At 39.7% G+C, this 23,353-nt stretch overlaps 1 protein-coding gene across 2 annotated transcripts in view; it reads left to right on the top strand.

The window, feature by feature from the left end:
* LOC118712979 (protein NPAT) overlaps positions 1–23,353 on the top strand; it is a 58,110-nt gene that overhangs the window by 6,705 nt on the left and 28,052 nt on the right. The window contains exons 2-3 of one of the 2 annotated variants that reach the window (XM_036427301.2): positions 13,262–13,380; positions 21,434–21,494. In XM_036427301.2, the coding sequence (XP_036283194.1) occupies positions 13,262–13,380; positions 21,434–21,494 (180 nt within the window). Of the gene's footprint in view, positions 1–13,261; positions 13,381–21,427; positions 21,495–23,353 lie in introns of those variants that run through there. The other variant, XM_036427302.2, reaches the window with a different exon arrangement.

Raw genomic sequence — 23,353 nt, 5'->3', positions numbered from 1 at the left:
TAATATATACCGTACTTTTTGGACCATAAGACACTCTGGACCATAAGACGCACCAGTTTTTAGAGAAGGGAAATGAAGAAAAAAAGATTCTGAAACAAATAGTGTCCTAAAATATTTTATGTGCATTAAAACCCAACATCACAGTCATAAACACATGTAATCAACCCTGTAAAGTAAACAGCAGCATTTAGAACCATTTTAGAGCCGGGTAAGCACACAGAGACCACACAGAGCCGGGCAAGTAAAAAACCTTTTTTTTTTAAAGTATATGTGTAGGCTATATTTGGACCATAAGACACAGGGACTTTTCCCCCCCACTTCTGGGGGGGAAAAAGTGCGTCTTATGGTCCAAAAAATACGGTAGTTAGAATTTTACTTTTACTTTCCCTTTTCCAGTTATGTTTCTCCAGTGTATTTTGTTTCTTATTACCTTCACTGAAGAGCAGGCAGAAGACAATTTTGTATTAAGAAGAAAGGACATTCAGACATACTTTATTACTTATTTGAACATGTTTGCCACTAAGTTTATACAAAATATTCAGTTGTTTTATTCTAAAGTTACCTCTAGAAATAAGGAGGAGCAATAATTAATAGTTAATTTTAGTAAAAGAGTAATTATTTGTATTATTATAATAGACAATTGGTCTAGTTTGTATTTTTACTCTGACATTTGAGATTTAGAATAGTTCGTACCTAAAATTTTCCCTATTATTATAATTGAGAATTGTTTACAATTCTCAGTTAAGCTTTTTTGTAGGCAAATAACTAGTTAACGTGCGTGTGTTATATATGTGTGTGTGTTATATATGTGTGTGTGTTATATATGTGTGTGTATATAGGTATCTACACACACACATATACATATACACACACGCATATACACACACACACATATATATACTGTATATGTGTGTGTGTGTGTGTGTGTGTGTGTAAAATAGAGAAATATGCAAAGTAACTGGGACACCATAACCTGGACTGGTGACTCCAGGATGGGTGGCGCCGTGTGATTTCGAATCGCACACTGGGCTCCTAGTATATATGTAATGATAAATGTACATGAATGTGGTCAACTACTTACAACATTATTTTAGAACTTCTAGGACAAAAATAAAGCTATTGTAAATACACCAAGTCTAATCTAAAATGGAAAGTCTAGCTTGCCCAAAGTGGCATATGAACAGTTGTTATAGAAGTAATCTAGCCTTTTAACAGCCTTTTCTCAAGTGTATACTACACAAAAGTGTAATATCTTATTATAAAGCATGAACTATCGATATATGATCTGTCATGATTCCTTTCCCAGTGTATGCTAGCACAAATAACCATATTTTATGAGAAGGGTTAACTATATTATTACATTCCATTCATTCCAAAGTGTTCTCAACCTTTGTTTCATGATTACAGCCTTAAGGAATATTTTTAGACTTTTTTTTCCTAATTGCCTGCCCTTGTGAAATTTTAATGTCTCAAATATACATACTGCTTATGTATTGCGTGTATTTCTGTAAATAAGCATTAAAGAATATTTTCTTTGTTCCACTCTCTTCCTGGAACCAATTTCAATGGCTTGGGGCTATGTCATTCTTTTTGAGAATGCTTGGTTTAGAGAAAACCAAATCTACTTTAAGGAATTAGATTTCATACCACCACCTGTTAAACTCCCAAGTGGTTATGAAAACATCTGAGGTGATTAGTACTTTGGAAACTCTCCACATGAAAAGAAACTATTTATTTGGGGTTTTCCATTTGACTCTTGAAGCACATAAAGAAAAACTCCAAGTGCCCTCATTTCAAGGTGTTTCTAAAGGGTTATACATTTTAAATTTCTATATTCATGAAATCCTAGTAGCATCTGACTTAATTATTCCAAATAATATAACTGTCAGAAAGCGAACTATTTTAAAAAAGGATTTGTTTTCAACTGGCTATAGTTTTATAGGATTTTATATTGAGTTATTTGTGAAAATAAACACACAAGGAAAATAGCAATTTATCTTTGATCCATCTAATTTCACATGTCAGATGATTTCACATCTTCAATGGGGGTGGGGGGGGGTATTAGAGGAGTAGTATCTGAGATTTTTTTAAAAGGTTTCTAAATGCTGTCTGGTTTCTAAATGCTTTCCTATATTCCAGAGGACAAAGTCTTTGGTGTTTTAGTTGTATGTTTGTTTCTCTCTATAGCATTAGTTAGCAAGAGATTGGAAAACTGCCTAATCAACTATAAGTAGGAAGTGGTGAGTTGTTTCCCACATCCCAGATAGGAAATTTCCTAAATGAGGTGACAATTTCCTTTTTATTTTTATAATGTTTATATATAATGACTTTGTAGACCCACTGATTTTTTTTTTATTGTAGGGCCTGATTCAATATACAGTTTTGGGTGAAAAGAAAAGGACCTTACAATTTTAAAGTTAGAATGAACCTTAGGAATAATTGCTTTAGTACAACAGGTCTTTGAATAACTCATTTGTTCATTGTTTTTCCATTATAACATTGATAGGATGCCAAGTCATTATCTTAATTCTTGTTTATATTAACCTATAGTAAAATTAGTTTTATTATACATTGTTTTACTTGAAATCACAGAGAACCTATTGTCAATGTTAAGTGAGGACTTATGAAGTTAAATACTTAACTATGATACCAGTACTGAAATAAGTATACTACAAAGGCAAGTATAAGGGAACCTAGTATCTGGTCATATGAGTGTGGTACATAAAGACAGGGTTGAAAAAAAAAATTCTCGGAGGAAGTGATAGTTAAATTACACCTGAAGAATTAATAGAAATTAGCTGCAGTAGGAAAAAATAAAGCTGTTTAACTGAAGTGAATAAAGTATATAAAGGCTTTGAAATAACATCATTTGTTTATTTGTAGAATTGCAAGATCAGTTTTGCTGGAAAAGATGGAATAACAAGATATAGGGCTTAAAAGGAAATTATGCAAAACATAGAATCTCATATGACATGTTAAAAAGTTAGATTTATATTTTTTTAAGATATAATGCACATACCACAAAGTGCAAAATTTAGTTTTTAGTATATTCACATTTTTTTGCAGCCATCACCACAATCTTAATTCCAGAACATTTCTGTCACCCCAAAAGAAACCCGTGCCTGTTAATAGTCACACCCAGTTGTCCCCTTGTGCTATCCTCTAGCAACCACTTACCTACTCTCTATCTCTATGGAGTTTTGCCTTTTCTGGACATTTCATGTAAATGGGATAATATAATATGTGAACTTTGTGCCTGACTTCTTAAGCATAGTGTTTTCAAGATTTACCCATGTTATAACATGTATATGTACTTAATTTCTTTTTATGTCTGAATAATGTTTCATTGTTTAAATATATCATATTTTGTTTTTCCATTCACTGATGGACATTTCTACTTTTTTGGCTATTATGAAAAATGCTATTATAAACATGTACAAGTTTTGTTGGGACATATGATTTTAATGCTTTTGGATATATATCTAAAGAGTGAACTTGCTTGCTTATACGATAACTAGAGGCCTAATGCACAAAATTTGTGAATTCGGGAGGTGGGAGACCCTAAACCTGGCCTGTGCCCTCTTACAGTCTAGGAGCTGCAGGGGATGTTCCACTGCCATGGAGCCAGGAAAGGCTCCCACCACTGCATCTGCGCTTGCCAGGTATGAGCCTGGCTTCTGGCTGAACGGTGCTCCCCCTGTAGGAGCGCACTGACCACTATGGGGCAGCTCCTGAATTGAATGGGATCAGGCCAAAAATGGCTCTCCAACATCCCCCAAGGGGTCCCGGATAGTGAGAGGGTGCAGGCCAGCCCAAGGGACCCCACTGATGTACAATCGGAGCCAGAGAGGGAGCCAGAGAGGTATGTGGGAGGTTGGCCAGCTGGGGAGGGACTGCAGGAGAGCTCAGGGCATGTCCGGCCTGTCTCTTTCAGTCCCAATTGGCTCAGCAGCAAGCTAACTTGCTGGTCGGAGGGTCTGCCCCTGGTGCTCAGTGCATGTCATAGCGACTGGTAGACTGGTCTCAGTTATCTGCCCCTGATGGTCAATGCTCATCATAGCGAGCAGTTGAGCGGCCTTAGCATATCATTAACATATTATGCTTTGATTGGTTGAACCGATGACTGGACACTTAGCATATTAAACTTTTACTATATATGATTCTGTTTAATATTTTTAAGAACTTACCAAGTGATTTTCTAAAGTGTTTGTACCATTTTTATCATCCCGCTAACTATATATGCACTGGGCTCTCTTTTTATTTTGTTGATGGTTTCTTTTGCTGTGCAGAAGCTTTTTATTTTGATGTAGTCCCATTTGTTTATTTCCTCCTTAGTTTCATTGTCCTATGATAGTGGTCAGCAAACTGCAGCTCGTGAGTTACATGTGGCTTAGGAGCCACAGTTTGCCTCTCTATTGACTAATGAGTTCGCCAACCACTGTCCTAGGATACTGCTACAAGAAATGTCTGCTATTTTGCTGTCTATGGATTCTTTTAGGGTTTTTATGGTTTCACATCTTACATTTAGGTCTCTTAACCATTTTGAGTTTATTTTTTGTGTATGGTGTAAGTTGAGGGTCTAATTCCATTTTTTGCATGTATCTGTCCAATTTTCCCAACACCATTTATTGGAGAGAGTGTCTTGACTCCATTGTATGCTCTTGCCTCTTGTCAAATATTAATCGAGCATAATGGCTTGGGTAGACTTCTGGGTTCTCTGTTCTGTTCCATTGGTCTATATGCCTGCTCTTGTGCCAGTACCATGCTGTTTTGAGTACAGTGGCTTAGAAATCTGGCATTGTGATCCCTTCAACTTTGTTCTTTCTCAAGATTGCTGTGGCTATTCAGGGTCTTTTTTGATTCCATAAAAATATTTGGAATATCTGTTCCTAGGTCTGAGAAATAAGCCATTGGTATTTTCATAAAGATTGCATTGAAACTGTAGATTGCTTTAGGTAGTGTGGCCATTTTACTGATGTTGATTCTACCAATCCATGAACACAGTATATTCTTACACTTAACATATGTCTTCCTCTATCTCTTCTTTTACTATCCTGTAATTTTCCAAGTACTGGTGTTTTAATCTCCTTGGTTGGGTTTATTCCTAAATATCTAAGCTTTTTTGTTGCAGTGGAAAATGAGGTTGTATGGGTTCACTTTCTGAGCATTCATTATTGGTATACTACAGGCCCCGTGCATGAAATTCGTACATGAGGGGGGTGTCTCTCAGTCCAGCCTGCACTCTCTCCAATCTGGGACACCTCTAGGGATGTTCAACTGCCTGTTTAGGCCCGATCCTGGTGTGATAGGGCCTAAACGGGCAGTCGGACATTCCTCTCACAATCTAGGTCTGCTGGCTCCCAACCACTCATCTGCCTGTCTCCCTGATTGCCCCTAACTGCTTTCACCTGTCAGCCTGATCAATTCCTAATTGTTCTCCTGCCAGCCCAGTTGCCCCTAACTGCCCTTCCCTATCAGCCTTATTGCCCCTAACTGCACTCCCATGCCATCTGGTCATCCCCAACTGCCCTCCCCTGCCGGCCCAGTCATCCTCAAATGACCTCCCCTGCAAGCCTGGTCTCCCCCAGTACCCTCCCCTGCAAGCATGGGTTACCCCCAAACCCCCATGCCTAGTCACCTCCCAATTGGCCTGCCATGTTGGCCCATTCAACACTAACTGCACTCCCCTGCAGGCCTATACACCCCCAACTGCCCTCTCGTGCAGGCCTGGTCTCCCCCCAAAATGCCCTCCCTTGATGGCCTCTCCCCCCCCCCCCCTCCAACTACCCTCTCCTTCATACCTGCCCCCCCCCCCCAACTGCCCTCCGCTGTAAGCCTGGTTGCCCCCAACTGCAATCCCCTGCTGGCCATCTTGTGGCATTCATCTTGTGTCCACAAGGGGGTGCCATCTTTGATTACATGGGGGTGACCACCTTGTGTGTTGGAGTGATGGAAAATTTGCATATTACTCTTTCATTAGATAAGCTAAAAATGCCATAGATTTCTGGGTATTAATTTTATATCCTGCTATGTTGCTGAATTCACTTATTAAATCTAGTAGCTTTTTATGGAGTCCTTAGGGTTTTCTGTGTACAGTATCATGTCATCTGCGAATGGTGAAAGTTTTACTTCCTCCTTTTTAAGCTGGATGCCTTTTATTTTTGTCTGATAGCTACAGCTAGCACTTCTAGTGCTACATTGAACTGGAGTAGTGAAAGTAAGCAACACTGTCTCATGGATTTTGAGTTGTTGTGCTTTCATTGTCATTTGTTTCCAGGATGCTTTTTTTTTTTCTTCTTCTTCGATCTCTTTGGTAACCCATTCGTTGTTTAAAAGTGTGCTATTTAGTTTCCATGTGTTTGGTTGTTTGTGTTTATATTATTACAATTTCTAATTTCATGCATTGCTATGATGCACACTGACCACCAGGGGGCAGGCACTCAATGCAGGAGCTGCCCCCTGGTGGTCAGTGCACTCCCACGGGGGAAGTGCCACTCAACCAGAAGTCGTGCTCATGGCTGGCTTGCAAGTTTCATGCACTGGGAAGTGATCAGAGAAGATGCTTGATATGACTTCAGTCTCCTAGAATTTGTAGAGATTTAGCCTATGTCTTAGCATGTTCTCTATCTTTGAAAATATCCCATGTGCACTTGGGAAGAATATATATTCTGTAGTTTTGAGGTTAAATATTCTGAAGATATCAATTAGTTCTATCTGATCTAGTGAGTCCTTTAGGATTACTGTTTCTTTGCTGTTTTTTTGTCTTGAGGATTTATCCAGTGACATCAATAGGGTATTAAAGTCACCTATTATGATTGTGTTGCTGTTGATCTTCCAGAACTTTTTTTATGTATTTGGATATCCCTTTATTGGATGCTTATACGTTTACCATTGTTTATCTTCTTGTTGTATCAACCCCTTTGGTATTATAAAGTGGACTTCCTTTTCTCTTGTTATGGCCTTCACTTTGAGATCTATTTTGTCAGATATAAGCATTGCTGCCCTAGCTTTTTTTTTTTTCATTTCTGTTTGTTTGCCTCACTGATTTAGTCCTCAGCCTCTTCTAGTCTACTATTGAAATCTTCCTTTATTTTATTTTTTTTTATTGCAGCTACTAGAAGCCCAGTGCATGAAACTTGTGTACTCAGGGGGGAGGATTCCTCAGCCTGGCCTGCGTCCTCTCACAGTCCAGGAGTTGTTGGGGGATATCCAATTGATGGCTGAGTGCTGCTGTGGAGGCGGGAGAGGCTCCTGCCACCACCACTGTGCTTGCCAGTCCTGAGCATGGCTTCTGGCTGAGTGGCACTTCCCTCATAGGAGTGCACTGACCACCAGGGGGCAGCTCCTGCATTGATGTCTGTCCCCTGGTGGTCTGTGTGTATCATAGCAACCAGTCGTCTGCCACCAGGCTGAAATCAGCTCTCTGACATCCCCTGAGGAGTCCTGGGTTGCAAGAGGACGCAGGCCAGCCCAAGGGACCTCACTGATGCACAATCAGGGCTGGGAAGGAACCGCAGGAGGGCTCCAGGGTGTGTCCGGCCCATTTCACTCAGTCCCAATTGGCCAAACCTCAGCAGCAAGCTAACCTACCAGTTAGAGTATCTGCCCTCTGGATGTCAGTGCACATCGTAGCGAACAGTTGAGTGGATTTAGCATATCATTAGCATATTATGCTTTTATTAGTTGAATGTACAACCAGACATTTAGCACATCAGGATTTTTTTATATAGAATGTCATTCATTTCCTCTTGATGCTTATTCGTGTTGGTGAAATTCTCATTCAGCTCCTTAAAATTCTCACTGAGTTGTGTGTATTTGTCATCCAGACGTTTGAGCATCATTATAACCGTTACTCTGAATTCCTTCTCTTACAAATTAATTGCCTCCATTTCACTTAGATTCTTTTCTGGTAATTTCCTCTCCTTTGGGGGTTGTTTCTTTGTCTCCCCATTTTTGCTGTGCCATTATATGTTTTTATGACTTAGATCCAGCTGCTATGCCACCCACGTTTGTTTTGTTTTTATGGGGGGGGGGGGTCCATAGTCCTAGGTATCTGGTCTTTCAGATCTCCTGTGCTGTGCATTCTAGGGGAACCCCCTTCTTGAGTTATTTGGATTTTCCTGATGTAGTTGGATCTTAAGTTTTAGTTTCTTAATAATGGATGTAGTCTCCTTACAAGTTGTCTGACAATGTGACACACACACACACACACACACACACACACCCGCCCCGCCCCCCCGTGTGTCCGTCCGTGTGTGTGTCCCCCCCTCCCCCCTTGTCATGTCAGCTATTGTGGATGTGCTTGTAGTTCCGGCTCTTGTGAAAGGGGTTGCCTGAGGTCTCATTGGCATGCATCTTACTGTGGGGTCCCAGAGCCCATGGCAGGATTGCGGGGATCCCAGGGCCAGCTACTGAGGTAGTGCGACACTGGCTGATGTGGTCAGTTACTCAGGTGGTGTCACTCTGTGAATCCCTGCAGAGATCCTGGAACCTGTATCTGGGGAGGCAGGCATCCTGGGGGTGTTGCTGAAGCAACGTGGGTTTGGCAGGAGAAGTGTGCACTCCGAGACTTGCTGAGAGGTCCAGGAGCCGAGGCACTATAGTTCAGGGTCTGCAGCTGAAGCACCGGGCTTGGTAGGAAGGTTGCGTGCTCTGGGGAGGCTGGGGTTTGCATGTCTTCAGATAAGGTAGCAACTCTTTGGCCGGATTGGCTCCAGGGTCTGGGATGGTTTCTAAGGCCAGTCTGGGTGGTGGTGAGACTGGGCTCCTAGTCCCAGCAGTTCTCCCCTGAAGATTGAGTGGTTTCTGTGCCAGAGCTAAGACTCCCCAGCAGTGCTTGCAACAATAGCAGGGACTCCCCATCCAGGAGAACCTGGTCTGCCAGGCCCTGAGACTTCTGCAGGATCTAACTGTCCCTCACTCATATTCTCTCTCTCTCCCTCTCTCCCTCTCTCTCTCTCTCTCTCTCTCTCTCTCTCTCTCTCTCTCTCTCTCACACACACACACACACACACACACACACACACACACGTACACCTACATACGTACACACACTCCCCTCTCAGTCCCACACTGCTATCCTGCTGGCTGCCATCTTAAATCTCTTGAGTTATTTTTATAGTGGCTACTTAGAGATTAAAATTAATTTAAACCAAAACTGATCTTTTCTTGGTCGAAACCGGTTTGGCTCAGTGGATAGAGCGTCAGTCTGCGGACTGAAAGGTCCCAGGTTCGATTCCGGTCAAGGGCATGTACATTGGTTGCAGGCACATCTCCAGTAGGGGGTGTGCAGGAGGCAGCTGGCCGATGATTCTCTCTCATAGATGTTTCTAGCTATCTATTCCTCTCCCTTCCTCTCTGTGAAAAATCAATAAAATACATTTTTTTAAAACTGGTCTTTTCTTGATTAGAACCAGTTTAATTTCAATACTATTATAAAAACTTTGCTGATGTAAGGAGACTTGACTTGAGGTGGTAAGCACAATACAATATGCAAATGTTGTATTATAAAATTGTATAACTAAAACCCATATAATTTTATTAACCAGTGTTACTACCCTTAATAAATAACCAAGAAATAAACTTTGCTCCTATATGATGCCATTTTCTTCTCACGCCTTTTTGCTGTTAGGGTCATATAAATTGGCTCTTTATATATTGTATGCCCATCAAACCAGATTTATAATTATTGCTGTATGCAGTTGTCTTTTAAATCAGCAGAGAAAAAAGTTACAAAAAATCAGCTTTACCGTTCTATTATATTTACCTTTAATAGTTATCTTGACCTATAATCATTTTTAATGTGAATTTGATTTACTGTCTAGTGTCATTTTATTTTAGCCTGAAGTACTAAGTTCCTTTAATATTTCTTACACTCCTTTTTTTTTTTTTTTTAATTGATTTTAGTGAGAGAGAAATATCAATTTTTTGTGTCACTTATTTTCGCATTCATTGGTTGATTCTTGTATGTTCCCTAAAGGGGGATTGAACTAGCAACCTTGGCATATCGGGGCAATGCTCTAATCAACCCTACTTAGCCAGGGCCCTTTAATATTACTTATAGGGCAAGTCTGATAGCAAGACATTCTCTATTGTTGTTTCTTAGTCTAGGGGTATCTTAATTTCCTTATTTTGAATGAATATTGCTTCCCTGTTTTCCCAAAAATAAGACAGTGTCTTATATTATTTTTTTTCTCCCAAAGTTGCGCTAGGTCTTATTTTCAGGGGATGTCTTATCTTTCCATGCGCTAGGTCTTATTTTCAGAGGATGTCTTATTTTCGGGGAAACATGGTAGATATAGAATCTTGGTTGACTTTTTCTATCAGCACTTTGAATATGTCATCTCACTACATCTGGCCTTTGTGATATCTAATGGAAAAAAATTAGCTGTTAATCTGTCACATTGATCTCTCTCTCTCCCGCCCACCCCCCACTCTAAAATTTCAGTGGAAAAAAAAAAATATCAATACCTTTGAATGAGGATAGGGAGGGAAGGAGAAAAGGAGGGAGGGAGACCAGTCTTCTGGCTGGCTTAAAGATAGTATTTATTAACTGTACCCACCCCCCATAGATGAGCCATATTTTCTTGTTTTCCCTGATGTCTGATAATTTTTGTTAACTATTGGCCGCTTTAAATAATGTGACTATTGTAATCAAAATTTTCTCCCTCCCTTATGATTATTACTACTCTTTATTGTTGCTTTAGAGCTTGCTGTTTATTTAGTTCTCTGAGCGAATTCTGTTGTAAAGTCAATATTTTTTTTAGTTTATTTTGTATGATTTGGCATTAATTTCCTTAAATGTGATTGAGTCAGTACCTTTCCTGTTGTTTGCCAATGGCTTTGTGTACTTGAAACATACTTCAACATTCATCTACACAATTAACAAACCTGCCTTGCTATTCACTTGATCAGTGTTGAGAGTTTACAGCCTTGTCAGGTCTTTTCTGAATATATGCACTGGCCTACATTTGCACATGACCTATTAACCCAGAACCTTCTCAGAACCTGTCAGACCCTCTAAGGTAGGGGTGTCGAACTCAATCAGAGAAGGGGCCAAAATCTAAAATCCTGCCAAAATCGCGGGCCGAATGGTTTACTGAACAGTCATAAACTGTCATTGTGATGGAAACGCAGCGGAGTGCAGTGATGACAGCGCGGTGCGGGCCACATTGCAAGGCCTGGTGGGACGGATTTGGCCCGCGGGCCTTGTGTTTGACACATGTGCTCTAAGGACTTCGCACTCCCCATCTTTTCTGTTTAGCTTATTGTTTGTCCCTGCCTTCTTCTAAGTCACGTGATGTTAAACAATTCCTTCTGGCTATTTTAAGCAAACATCCCCAAGAGGAAGATTGTTTGCACTGGATGAGCACTGATTCGATTGGAAGACAAGCTGTGCATGTTGGTTTTACAGGGAGTTGTCACACAGATCAAATAATGGCAGTTTCTGGGAATGAGGGTTTGGAAAACTTCCTTCACTGACTGCTAGGCTGATGGTTTTCACAATGATGGCAGCTTGTTTATTTTCAAGAGTACTACTAAACTGGAGAAACGAGCATAGAAATAGAGCAAGTTTAAATGCCACAGTGTTCACTATACATTTAGCCATTTTAAAATAATAAATGCTCCTAGAGCATTTATTTTACAACACTGATTATTTTTGAGAGTTCTATGAAAGTTGATTTTGATGATTTGTGTCAATGTTCTCGTATACTTTTATGGTTGAGAGGAGTTTTTGAAGCTTCTCAATCCATGGTTCCTAATGAAGCCACTCAGAATGTAGAAGTTTAAAATGAAAACCATGGGAAGTGATTGAAGGGCTTTACACAAAAGAGTAATTTAACCAGATTTGATCCACAAGTCAAGGTAAGCGTTATTGGTGCCTTATAGATGAAGCATCTTGAGTCCTCAAGGATTTAGGTGATTTTCCCCCCTGAAATAGCAATGTTTGTCTTAACAGACTAGAAAAAGAAGCAGGTTTCCTGGTCTTCAGTGTTCTTTTTGTACTAAGTTATTTTTAATGCTTAGTGTAGTTAAACTTGAGTAATTCTAAGAAACAAAAGAACAAGGCTCGGCTGCTAGTCGGGACTGATAAACTATTCATATGTGCAGAACTACCAAGCAGTGGTTCATAATGTCAGTAATCTGTGCTATTTGTTCAAATAATTAATGCTTTGATTTTCAAGGGGCAAAAATGTAAGAGTGCCTTTCTTACATTTCATGGCAAGTTAATTATTTTGTTCCATTTTTTCTTAAACATTAGAAAAATAGGCAAAGTATACAAGTAAATAGCAACATTGGAAGAATGTAGATTTATTATAATTTAGTATGTTACTTTATACCATCTACTGACCTAGTCGAGATGATAAAGGCATTCTGGGGTTTGGGGACATAGGGTCTGTGACACACTGTGGGTTCTTGGCCTTGGAGAGGACAGAATTAACAATGAGCCAGCATAGAGTTTAAAGTGAAAGTAACTTTATTGGTAAAGCAGTGAGATAAAGAATGGGCTGCTCCATTGATAGAGCAGTCCCCTTTATAGAAATTTGCTTTCTTTATTGAGGTTCATTTAATTGGAGATAGGGTATTCACTAAGGGGGAAAAATATTCAGGATCTTCCCAGAAAAGGGATGGGGACTTTTTAGAGGGACTCCAGTAGACATATTGTGTCCTTATATCGGCTTTCCGTTTCAAATAATAAAAGTATGATATGTGGTTTAGCATGCTGATGTATTACAATCCTATATAATAAAAGGGTAATATACAAATTGATCCTAACAGGGGAACCACTGGTCACTATGACGCACACTGACCCCCAGGGGGAAGAAGCTCATGCAAGAGCTGCTCCCTGGTGGTCAGTGCATTCTTATAGTGGGGAGTGCCGCTGAACCAGAAGCCCGGCTCACAGCTGGCAAATGCAGCCCTTGGGGAGCGGGCCTAAGCTGGCAGGTGGACATCCCTCAAGGGCTCCTGGGCTGCAAGAATGTGCAGGCTGGTCTAAGGGACCAACCTTGTGCGTGCATCCCCCTTTCTCTCCCCCCCTCCCCCGCACAAAAAAAATTCATGCACCGGGCCCCTCTAGTGAGTATATAATGAAGCTAAGGGTTACCCTTAGGTAAAATTGGCCCCCATGTTGGATCCAGCAGGTCTTCTGCAGGTTTTAAGTTATAAATGCAGTAGGCAGTGGTCTTTTTTGTTGACAGTTCCTGTAGCTTAAGTGCAGAATTGACTAAAATTACCTAAACTTTTATTTTTCATTTAGGTTACTTACAACAGGAAAACCTCACTTCTACCTGTCAGACTTTTATTTTGGAAAGTTCACATTTAAAAGAATATGCAGAACACTGTACAGATGAAGGTTTTATCCCAGCCTGTTTACTGGTGAGTGATTTCTTTTTCTTAATTATTTCATCATTGACTAACACAAGATACTATACACACAATCATAAACTGAGCTCATCATCAAAATTAGCAGAAACTTGATAGTGTGTATTCATGCATAATTGGAAACACCCAAAGCTTGTCAGCTCTTCTTTTCACACATTTATGACAAAGTTTGCCTTTGGAAATCAGTTTCGAATTGATAACTTCATTTCTAATTATATTCACTGCGGATTGTCTGGGGCTTACAGTGGAAAATCAGTTCTCTAACTGTAACTGGACAAACAATGGGTCTGTGCTGCCTGTCACTACTCCAGCCAATTAAGCAGAGACAGGGTTGAATCATATATGAGCATTTATTCCTATACTGCCAGAAGTATGGGAGAGCAGCAGGTTATCCACAAAAATCGGCTCCCCAGGCTACCATAAGTCAGCTGTTGTATCAGCATAGTATAAAGGAAAAGTAGGCAAAAGGGTATGTTACAGATAAGCAGAAGAACTGAGGATCTTTAAAGGGTTTAGTGATATGCAAGGGCTGGGGTTACACAGGGAAATAGCCAAAGGGAGCACCAAAATTAATATGTAAGCAGGCTGGAGATTTGCAGTGGCCTACAGGTATCCAAAAAGGGCTGGGGATCTTCAAAGGGCTGGCAATTCTGGTTTCTGTAACAAATCTTTGTTAATCTTTCTATGACATATGTGTCAAACACAAGGCCCGAGGGCCAAATCCGTCCCGCCAGGCCTTGCAATGTGGCCCACACCGCGCTGTCATCACTGCACTCCGCTGCGTTTCCATCACAATGACAGTTTATGACTGTTCAGTAAACCATTCGGCCCGCGATTTAGGCTGGATTTTAGATTTTGGCCCCTTCTCTGATTGAGTTCGACACCCCTATTCTATGATAATGGGCAGCTCCAAATGGGGAGGGAGGCTGCATCACCAGGTCAGCAGCAGCCAGGGTAGAATGTGCCTTCTTTAATCAGAATAAACAGTCATGGTTAACAGAGCGTGATTAATATTTCTTACAGTATTAGCTGGTTCCCCAACATTCTATTACTGCCCCCTTTCATAACTTAATTTATTCTGGAAAGTTGTTCTGAGAAGTGATTTAGTATTCAAAAATGGAATCCTATTTTCTAATTTAAAATAAATGTAAATTGATTAATTTGTTTCAGACCCCCAAATGATTCCGTTTTAACCTTTCTTATATCTAGTACATGTCTAATAGCCTTAAATAAATCCCTTTCAACATTCATTCCATGAGTGCAGCATCTTCATTTTTTCACATATCACTGCCTCCAAAATGCTTTTGGTTTATCCAAATCAACAGCAGTTTTTCTATCTCTTCTCTTATCTGTGATCATCGTTTCTTTCGTACTCTTAGCAACATTAGCACCCATGATGGTTTCTTTATGTTTTAAAACTGTGTTAATTGTCTATTTCTGCCAGCAACTAAAGCAAAAAGAAAACAAATATTCACTGCACAATTTCCTCAGATGTAAGCAAGACAGGATTTAATTGTAAACTATTACTCGCCCATTCTCTCCTTTGTGCCATGAGACACTTTTTGTCAAGCTGATGTATCATCGTGAAAGGGTTGTCAGGTTGAGAACTGAAGTTAAAATGGAACTGTTCAAGATGGGAGACATTCGAAAGTCAAGGTTTGACTGTACTTGTTTCCTTCCTGTTATGGATTAAATATTTATGTCCCTTCAAAATTCATTATATTAAGACCCTTACCCCCAGTGTGGTGATATTTGGGTATAGGACCTTTGGGAAGTAATTAGGTTTAGATTGGATCATGAGGTTTGGACCCTCATACTGAGAATAGTATCTTTATAAGAAGTATACAGAGAGAGATCTTTTAATGTGCACACACCAAGGAAAGGCTATGTGAGCACACAACAAGAAAGGAGATGTCTACAAACCAGGAAGTTGGTTCTCACCAGGAACCAAATCGCCCATCACCTTGTTCTTAGACTTTTCAGCTTCAAGAACAGTGAGAAGTAAATGTTATTTAAGCCACCTGGTCTATGTTATGGTATTTTATAACAGCCCAATCTTTTCTATTTTGTTGCTTACTTCAGACCAATATAAAACAGGTACTTTGATACCTTCTTGTCACCACTAGACCAACAGAGTGTCATTTGATATTGAATGGATATATTCTGGAACTACATTATTTAAAATGACATTTTGTCATATTCACTTCATTTGTCACAAATGACATGTTTATCTTTAGAGGAAATGTAAATCTGCAAACCTGCTAGAGCAGCTGTTGACAACCAGTGGTCCACAGAACACTTGAGGTCTGAAAGGTTGGTGACCACTGTGCTAGAGTTTAGTAAGGTCACAGGATGCAAATACACAAAAGTTCATCATATTTCTTTATAACCATATCTAGAGGCCCGGTGCACAATTTATGCACTGGTGGAGTCCCTCAGCGTAGCCTGCAGGGATCAGGCGAAAACCAGCAGTCCAACACCGCCTGCTGCTCCTGCCTGCTACTCTACTCATCTTGTCCCCACTGCATCTGCCACAGCCGCCACTTGGTAGGCTCACTGCACTCCGATGTGGTTTCTGGGGTGGAATGGCTAGCCAGGTGCCCATCCATCAGCTGAGCATTTGGTGTCAGCATCTTTGAGTTTATCTTGTTTGGGACTCTGCATTTCTTGGACTTAATATGTCTATTTCCTTCATTGTGCTAGAGAAGTTTTCTGTCATTATTTTTTTCAAATAGGTTTTTAATTTCTTGCTCTTTCTTTTGTCCTTCCAGCACCCTGTGGTGTCAGTGTTGTATTATTACACTTGAAATTGTCCCAGTGGCTCCTTACACCATATTTTTTTTTTTCTTTTTTTCTTTTTTAAAATATATTTTATTGCTTTTTTACAGAGAGGAAGCGAGAGGGATAGAGAGTTAGAAACATCCATGAGAGAGAATCATCGATCAGCTGCCTCTTGCACATCCCCTACTGGGGATGTGCCTGCAACCAAGATACATGCCCTTGACCGGAATCAAACCTGGGACCTTTCAGTCCACAGGCTGATGCTCTATCCACTGAGCCAAACCAGTTTTGGCTTTATTCTTTTTTTTTATTGCTATTTTGACTGGGTGTTTTTTGCTTCCTTATATTCTAAATCATTGATTTGTTTCTTGGATTCATGTACTATTTATTGATTCCCTGTAAACTATTCTTCATTTCAGATGATGTTCCTTTATTTAACTGACTGGTTTTATTTATGGTTTCCATGTCCATGTTTTATGCTGTTGAAGCTCCTTCTAAGTTCATCTACTCTTTGCTCAAGCTCATTCGTCATCCTTATGACCAATATTTTGAACTCTGCATATAGTAAATTGCTTGCTCCATTTCATTTATTTCCTCTTCTGGAGTTTTGTTATGTTCTTTCATTTGGGACATGTTTCTTTGTCTCCTCATTTTGTGTTTTTCTGTGTGTTTCTGTGTATTAGGTACAGCGCATGCCTACCAAGTCTTTGTAAAGAGGCTTAATGTAGTAGATGTCCTGTAGGGTCCAGTGGCACAACCTCCCCAGTCACCATGTTTGGCACTCCAGGTGTACTCACACACATACTACCTCATGTGGGCTTTATACATCCTTCTGATATAATTAAGCCTTGATTGCTATTGGCCCTTTCAATTGGAAGGATTTACTCACAGGCCCATTTACTGCAATGACTGACTGCCAATCACCGGCCACCACAGAGAATCAGCTGTGCAGGGGCCCACTCGACACAGCAGAGTCTATGGTTGGTGCTCACTGAATCTGCCCCTTGAGTGTGTTACTGTGGTGGTGTTTTGACGTGGCCTGAAGTTGTCCACCAAATGTGCTGCCTCTAGGGCCGCCCGGGAAGTGCAGGTCAAGATCAGCACACACCCCGTGTTTTCCCCGTGCCACCTGGCTTGAGCTACAAAGCGATCTAAGTTGCCTGCTACTTGTGCTGGGTTGGAGTATCCCAGGAGAGGCCAAGCTGCAAACCAAGGCCAGCTGCTACTAGTGCAGGGCGTGGGACCACTTAGTGAGAGGTGTGTCGCAAAGGGCACTCTGAGGCTAGATGCTGCTTGTTGAGATATTTTAAGAAAGTCTGAAGCATGAGCTATTCATATGGAAAAGGCAGTGCAAACAGCTTGAGTGAGCCCTCATATTTGGTGAAGCAGGTCTCAGAATCACCATGTCAGGTGAACAGTGTAATCCTGTTGAAGAAGACTCAGATATGGCATCCACCTGCCAGTTCTGTGGGGGGAGGACTCAGAAAAGGAACAATAACCTCTACCAGCATTTTTGTCTGGGAGAAAGCTGACCCCCACACACACACACCACTACCACTACCACCAACACTACTTCCTACCTTGATACCAGACACTTCAATTCCTTCCTATGTCCCTGATGCCTTTGGTGCTGCCATCCCAGCGCTGGAGCTCAGAAAGAGTGAGTCAGAGTAAGTCCATGTTAGGCCCTGTAAGAGGAATGCTTGAGACTCCAGCAGCCCTCCGTCCCTGGCAGTGAGTTTTTAGATATTGTACCAAAAGCATTGACTAGAAGAATTCTGATCTTATGCTCTGTAAGATATAGCCTTGAAAGAATTACAAGCCACAGGGTAGAAGAAAATACTTGTAAATCACATATCTGATAAAGGATTTGTACCCAGAATACGTTAAAAAAAAAAAAAAAAAAAAAAAAAAAAAAAAAACCTCTTGAAATTCAAATCAAACCCCCACAAACAACTGCATTTTTTTTAAGTGGACAAGAGATCTGAAGACCCTGCCCCAAAGAAAATATATGGATGGTAATTAGCATATAAAAAAATTCTCCACATCTTTAGTTGTTAGGAACCTACAAATTCATATCCCAATGAGATACCAATAATTACCTATTAGAATGGTTAGTATTTAAAAAAAAAATTTTTTTAACTGTCAGGTTCTTTGTGACAAATAAAGAAATAAACATAGGTATATATTCATGCAGTGGAATACTACTGAACAAAAAAAGTAACACTGCCTGGCCAGTATAGCTCAGTGGTTGAGTGTTGATCCATGAACTTGGAGGTCACAGTTCAATTCCCAGTCAGGGCACTTGGCTGGGTTGTGGGCTGGGTTCCCATTGCACAGTTTCCATCTCTCTTCCTCTCTGAAATCATTAATGTATTTTAAAAAAATAATAATACACTATTGATTCAAACATGAATGAATATTAAATAATTTCTGAGTTTTTCTAAATCAATTTTCAACAAGTAAATATTTCGCCAAAACCAGTTTGGCTCAGTGGTACAGCGTCGGTCTGCAGACTGAAAGGTCCCAGGTTCGATTCCGATCAGGGGCATGTACGTTGGTTGTGGGCACATCCCCGGTAGGGGGTGTGTAAGAGGCAGCTCATTGACGTTTTTGGCTCGCTCTCTCTCCCTTCCTCTCTGTAAAAAATCAATAAAATATATATTTTTTTAAAACACAAAAAAAACAAGTAAATATTTTGTAGCCAGGTTTCTTGTTCTGTGAGGATAGGAATACAACCTGGTGCTGCCACTGTAGAAAATGATATGGCATTTCCTCAAAAATTAAAAATGGAACTGCATTTTGACCCAGGGATCTCACTTCTTGGAATATATCCTAAGAATCATGAAACACTAATAAAAAAGAATATATGCACCCATTTGTTCATAGCAGTGTTATTCACAACTAGAGGCCCAGTGCATGAATTCGTGCACCAGTGGGGTCCTTGGCCTGGCCTGTGGGAATGGGCCGAAACCTGCTCTCCAACATCCCTCAAGGAGTCCTGGATTGCGAGAGGGCGCAGGCCAGTTCAAGAGACCCCACCGGTGCAAGATCAGTGTTGGGGACAGACGTGGGAGGTTGGCAGGGCTCCAGGACATGTCCGGCCCACCTTGATCAGACCCAATTAGCCAAACCCCAGCAGCAAGCTAACTACCAGTCTGCATGTCTGTCCCCAGGTGGTCAGTGCACGTGATAGTGAGTGATTGAGTGGCCTTTCCATATTATTAGTACAGTATATTACACAATCAGGGACCGCTGGCTCCTGACCCCTCACCTGCCTGCCCTCTAACCAACTGTGCCTATCTGCCTCGTTGCCTCTAATCACTCGCCTCCTGCCACATTACCCCTAACTGCTTGCCTGACTGCCTGATCACCCCTAACCACTTTCCTGCCTGCCTCATTGCCCCTAACAGCCTCTGCCTTTGTGCCTGCTTGCCCCTAACCACTTGCCTGCCTACCAGATCGCCCCTAACTGCCTGCCTGCCTGATCACCCCTAACTGCCTCCGCCTGCCTGATCACTCCCAACTGCTTGCTCAGACCGCCTCTGCCTCAGCTGCTGCTGCTGTGGCTTTGTCCAGAAGGATGTCCGGCTGTCTAGTCTAATTAGCATTTTATGCTTTTATTATTATAGATAGCCAAGATCCATAATAGAAACAGCCCAAGTGCCCATCAGTAGATGAGCGCCATGAACTATGGGACATTTACAAAATGAAATGCTACGTAGCAATATAAAAAAAGGAATTCTACCCTTTGGGACAGCATGGATGAACTTGCGAGAGTATTATGCAACGTGAAATAATCCAGTTAGAGAAAGATAAATACTATATTATTTTACTAATATGTGGAATCTAATGAAAAAATAAACTTAGGAATAAAATAAAACCAGAACCATGGATTCATGGAACAGACTAGCTGGTGCCTGAGGGGAGGGGAGTGGGATAACTGGACAAAGGAGGTGAAAGGATTAGCTAAAGAGCTTGTATCAATACCCAATGGATATGGATAATAGTGTGGTGAAGGCCATGGGAGGGAAAAGCGGTTGGGAGGATATGCAGGGAAAATGGGAGACGTCTACAATAACGTCAGCATTAAAACTTTTTTACTGGAGAATACAACCTGTGGTGTTGAATTTTAATCAGATACCAGCATTTGCTTTAATATATGCAGAAATATATAGTATTTGTAAATGTTGTTTGATGTGTCTGTATTTGTCTGCTATGAGGGCCTAGTTGCCATAATACCCTAGTAGTTAATTATAAGTATCCAGATCCTTCTCAAATATCTGTAGACTGGAAAGTGTAACATCATCGTGCCCCTGATTTTCTTTCTGGTGAGGACTGCCTTCCTGACTTAGAGGAAGGCCGCCTTCTGATGTGTCCTCACATGAATCTTGGGGAATTTTCAAGTCTATAGCAGTCATTTAGCCATTAATTATTGATTATTAGCTACTAGAAATAAGGCAAGGTATAATGAAAATTTAGTAGTAATATTAAGTAATTCCCCTAATTTCTCAGGCTTTAATTTAAGACAGAAGAACAAATTTAAAATATGTGAATATTCAGGAGGGGAAAAGGAATTACCTATTATGTATTGACCATTGTCTTAGTTATGTTACATTTATGCTCAACCTTCACAACAAAAGATTCTGTGAATTAAGAATTAATACAATATGTTAAATTTTTATATATAAAAGTAAGTCTTAGATAAAGTGATTTGTGACACTTCTAATAAGTGTTTAACTTGAAACTGGAACTGTCTGCTCTAAAAATTCTGATTTCTATTTTATCACATAACCTCAGTTCCTTAGTGGTAGTAGAAAATGGGGAAGGGGAACACTGAGTTTAATCAAATAATCCAAGTGAAAATAAGAAGGCACTAATCATTGCAAAGGATGAAGGGAATCTCTTAACGACCAATTTTTTGCTTTGTTCTTTGGCAGGGCCACATGGCTTGCAAGGTAGAAAGTAGTGGGTCCTTGTTTCTAAAGTTATGGCTGGATCACCGGCTCCCAGCTGAAACTGTTTTTATGCCTTAGGGCTATATTATCTAAAGAAACAATCACAGTGTCTTATTCAAACAGACAAGGTTCTTTATACTTAATTTGAGTGACTACTTTCATTTTAGATGGCCTGCTCTTTATACTTTTTTTATCAGCTACTCTGCAATCCAGATATTTTATTAACTTTTATATAGCAAAATGTTTAATTGTGGGAAATATTGGTCATAATATATGGTTTTGGTAATGCTTAATCTTTTCCTTTTCAGTCCTTATTTGGAAAAAACTTGACAACAATTTTGAATGAATATGTAGCTATGAAAACAAAAGGTAAGTATTCTCATTCAAGGATTTTTTTGGTTTGTTTTACACAGTACTTATCTGTTTTAATTACAAATACTTTTTAAAGAATAGTAACACCTTATAAAAACCATAAGAAAACTTGTCACAGTCACAATGAGATAAATTTTACTGGGAAATGCATAATTAATAGTTTCTGTTTATATTGAGTGGTAAATAAATTATAAATCTGTAAATTGTAATAAAAAATAATTTTTTAAAAAACTATAGGATAAAACTCTACTCTGGGTATCTACCCTGGTGAATATGCTATGTGTTATAAAATTTCAAACTAATATTTTTATTTTAAATTTATAGTGTAAATCTGGACACAGGAACCAGTCATAAAATTATGGCTTTTATTGATCAGAATATAAAAGAATCTTTCCTAAATTAATGTTTTAGGCAGGAAGTTCAAATTATTTATTTTATTCTCTAATATTTATTATTTCTGTAGCTTACAACATTAATAAAAGAATTGTCAATAAAAAGTTAATTAGCATAAATTAACATATCAAAAGAAAATAAAATTAACATTTATTGATTATTGTCTGTATGCAGCATTGTGCCTAGATACTTTCTAACGTTTTATCTTAGTCCTTAAAATAGCTCAGTGAGAGCCCAACCTGCATGGCTCGGTGGTTGAGTATTGACTTTGAACTAGGAGAGTGGTCAACATAGCCAAATATCAACAGTATAAACGATTGTAATTTCTTTTGAGAGCCAAATTTTTTAAACTTCTTCTAACGCCATTTCTTCATAATAGACTCGCCCAGGCCATGGTATTTTGTGAAAGAGTCACATGTGGCTCTCTAGCTGCAGTTTACCGACCACAGAACTAGGAGGTCATGGTTTGATTACTGATCAGGGCACATGCCCAGGTTTCGAGCTCAACCCCCCACTGGGGGTGTTCAGGAGGCAACTGATCGATGATACTCTCATGATGTTTCTGTCTCTCTGAAATCAACAAAAAAATATATAAAAAGGAAAGAAAGAATTCAGTAAGAGATATTATTTGTGTCAATCTCTTTTTAAGTATCAGAAAACTGAAAGTTAGGGTAGCCGATAACTTTTCCAGGATTACAAAACGAAATTGCAGAAAGTAATAACAGTTCTGGAAGTTCAGAGTCTGACTTTCTAATTCTTCAAGAAGGTTTCTTGATCTTCCTGCCAAAGGTTTCCCCCAAAAATTTTTTAACTATCGTATAGGAATAGTATTTAGAATGTAAATGACATCAGAAACTATGTGATTGTAATACAAGGATTTATATCCCACTTTTATATTGAGTAGCTTCCTCTGGTTTGTGTTTTTATAAATATATGGGAAAGGTTTTAAACATCTATGAGTTTCCCATCATTGTGGCTTTAGAGCATATCCTAAAAAAGATGAATTCTCAGGAATTTGCCTGTGATTCCAAGTACAGTAACTGGTTAAGACTATTTTTTTAAGGGTTGCTGAGCAATCACAGTGATTTGGGCATGACAATATTAGATGTTGAAAACTAATTTCTATCCTCATAGGAATTTGCATAACCTTTACAATTATTTATTATAAATCAAATTATTTTAATTCACCTTCAAATGTCACATGATGTAAGGTAGAACAGAGATTTTAAAATAGTTTGTCTTTATCACATAATCTCACTTATAATATGGAATCAAGTTAACAAAATAAGCTGACGAATAAAATAGAACCAGAGGCATGAAAGCATGGAACAGACTGATACGTTTCAGAGGGAAGGGAGGAGGTGGGCCGGAAAGAGATTAACTTATATGCATATATGCATTGCCCAGGGACACAGACAATAAGTTGGTAAAGGCCTGGGGCAAAAGGAGGACATCTGTAATTG

The sequence above is a fragment of the Pipistrellus kuhlii genome, unplaced genomic scaffold (genome assembly GCF_014108245.1).
Source record: "Pipistrellus kuhlii isolate mPipKuh1 unplaced genomic scaffold, mPipKuh1.p scaffold_m20_p_9, whole genome shotgun sequence".
Classification (NCBI taxonomy): domain Eukaryota; kingdom Metazoa; phylum Chordata; class Mammalia; order Chiroptera; family Vespertilionidae; genus Pipistrellus; species Pipistrellus kuhlii.
Note: the sequence above shows the minus strand (reverse complement) of the source record. Positions and strands in the feature narration are given on the sequence as shown.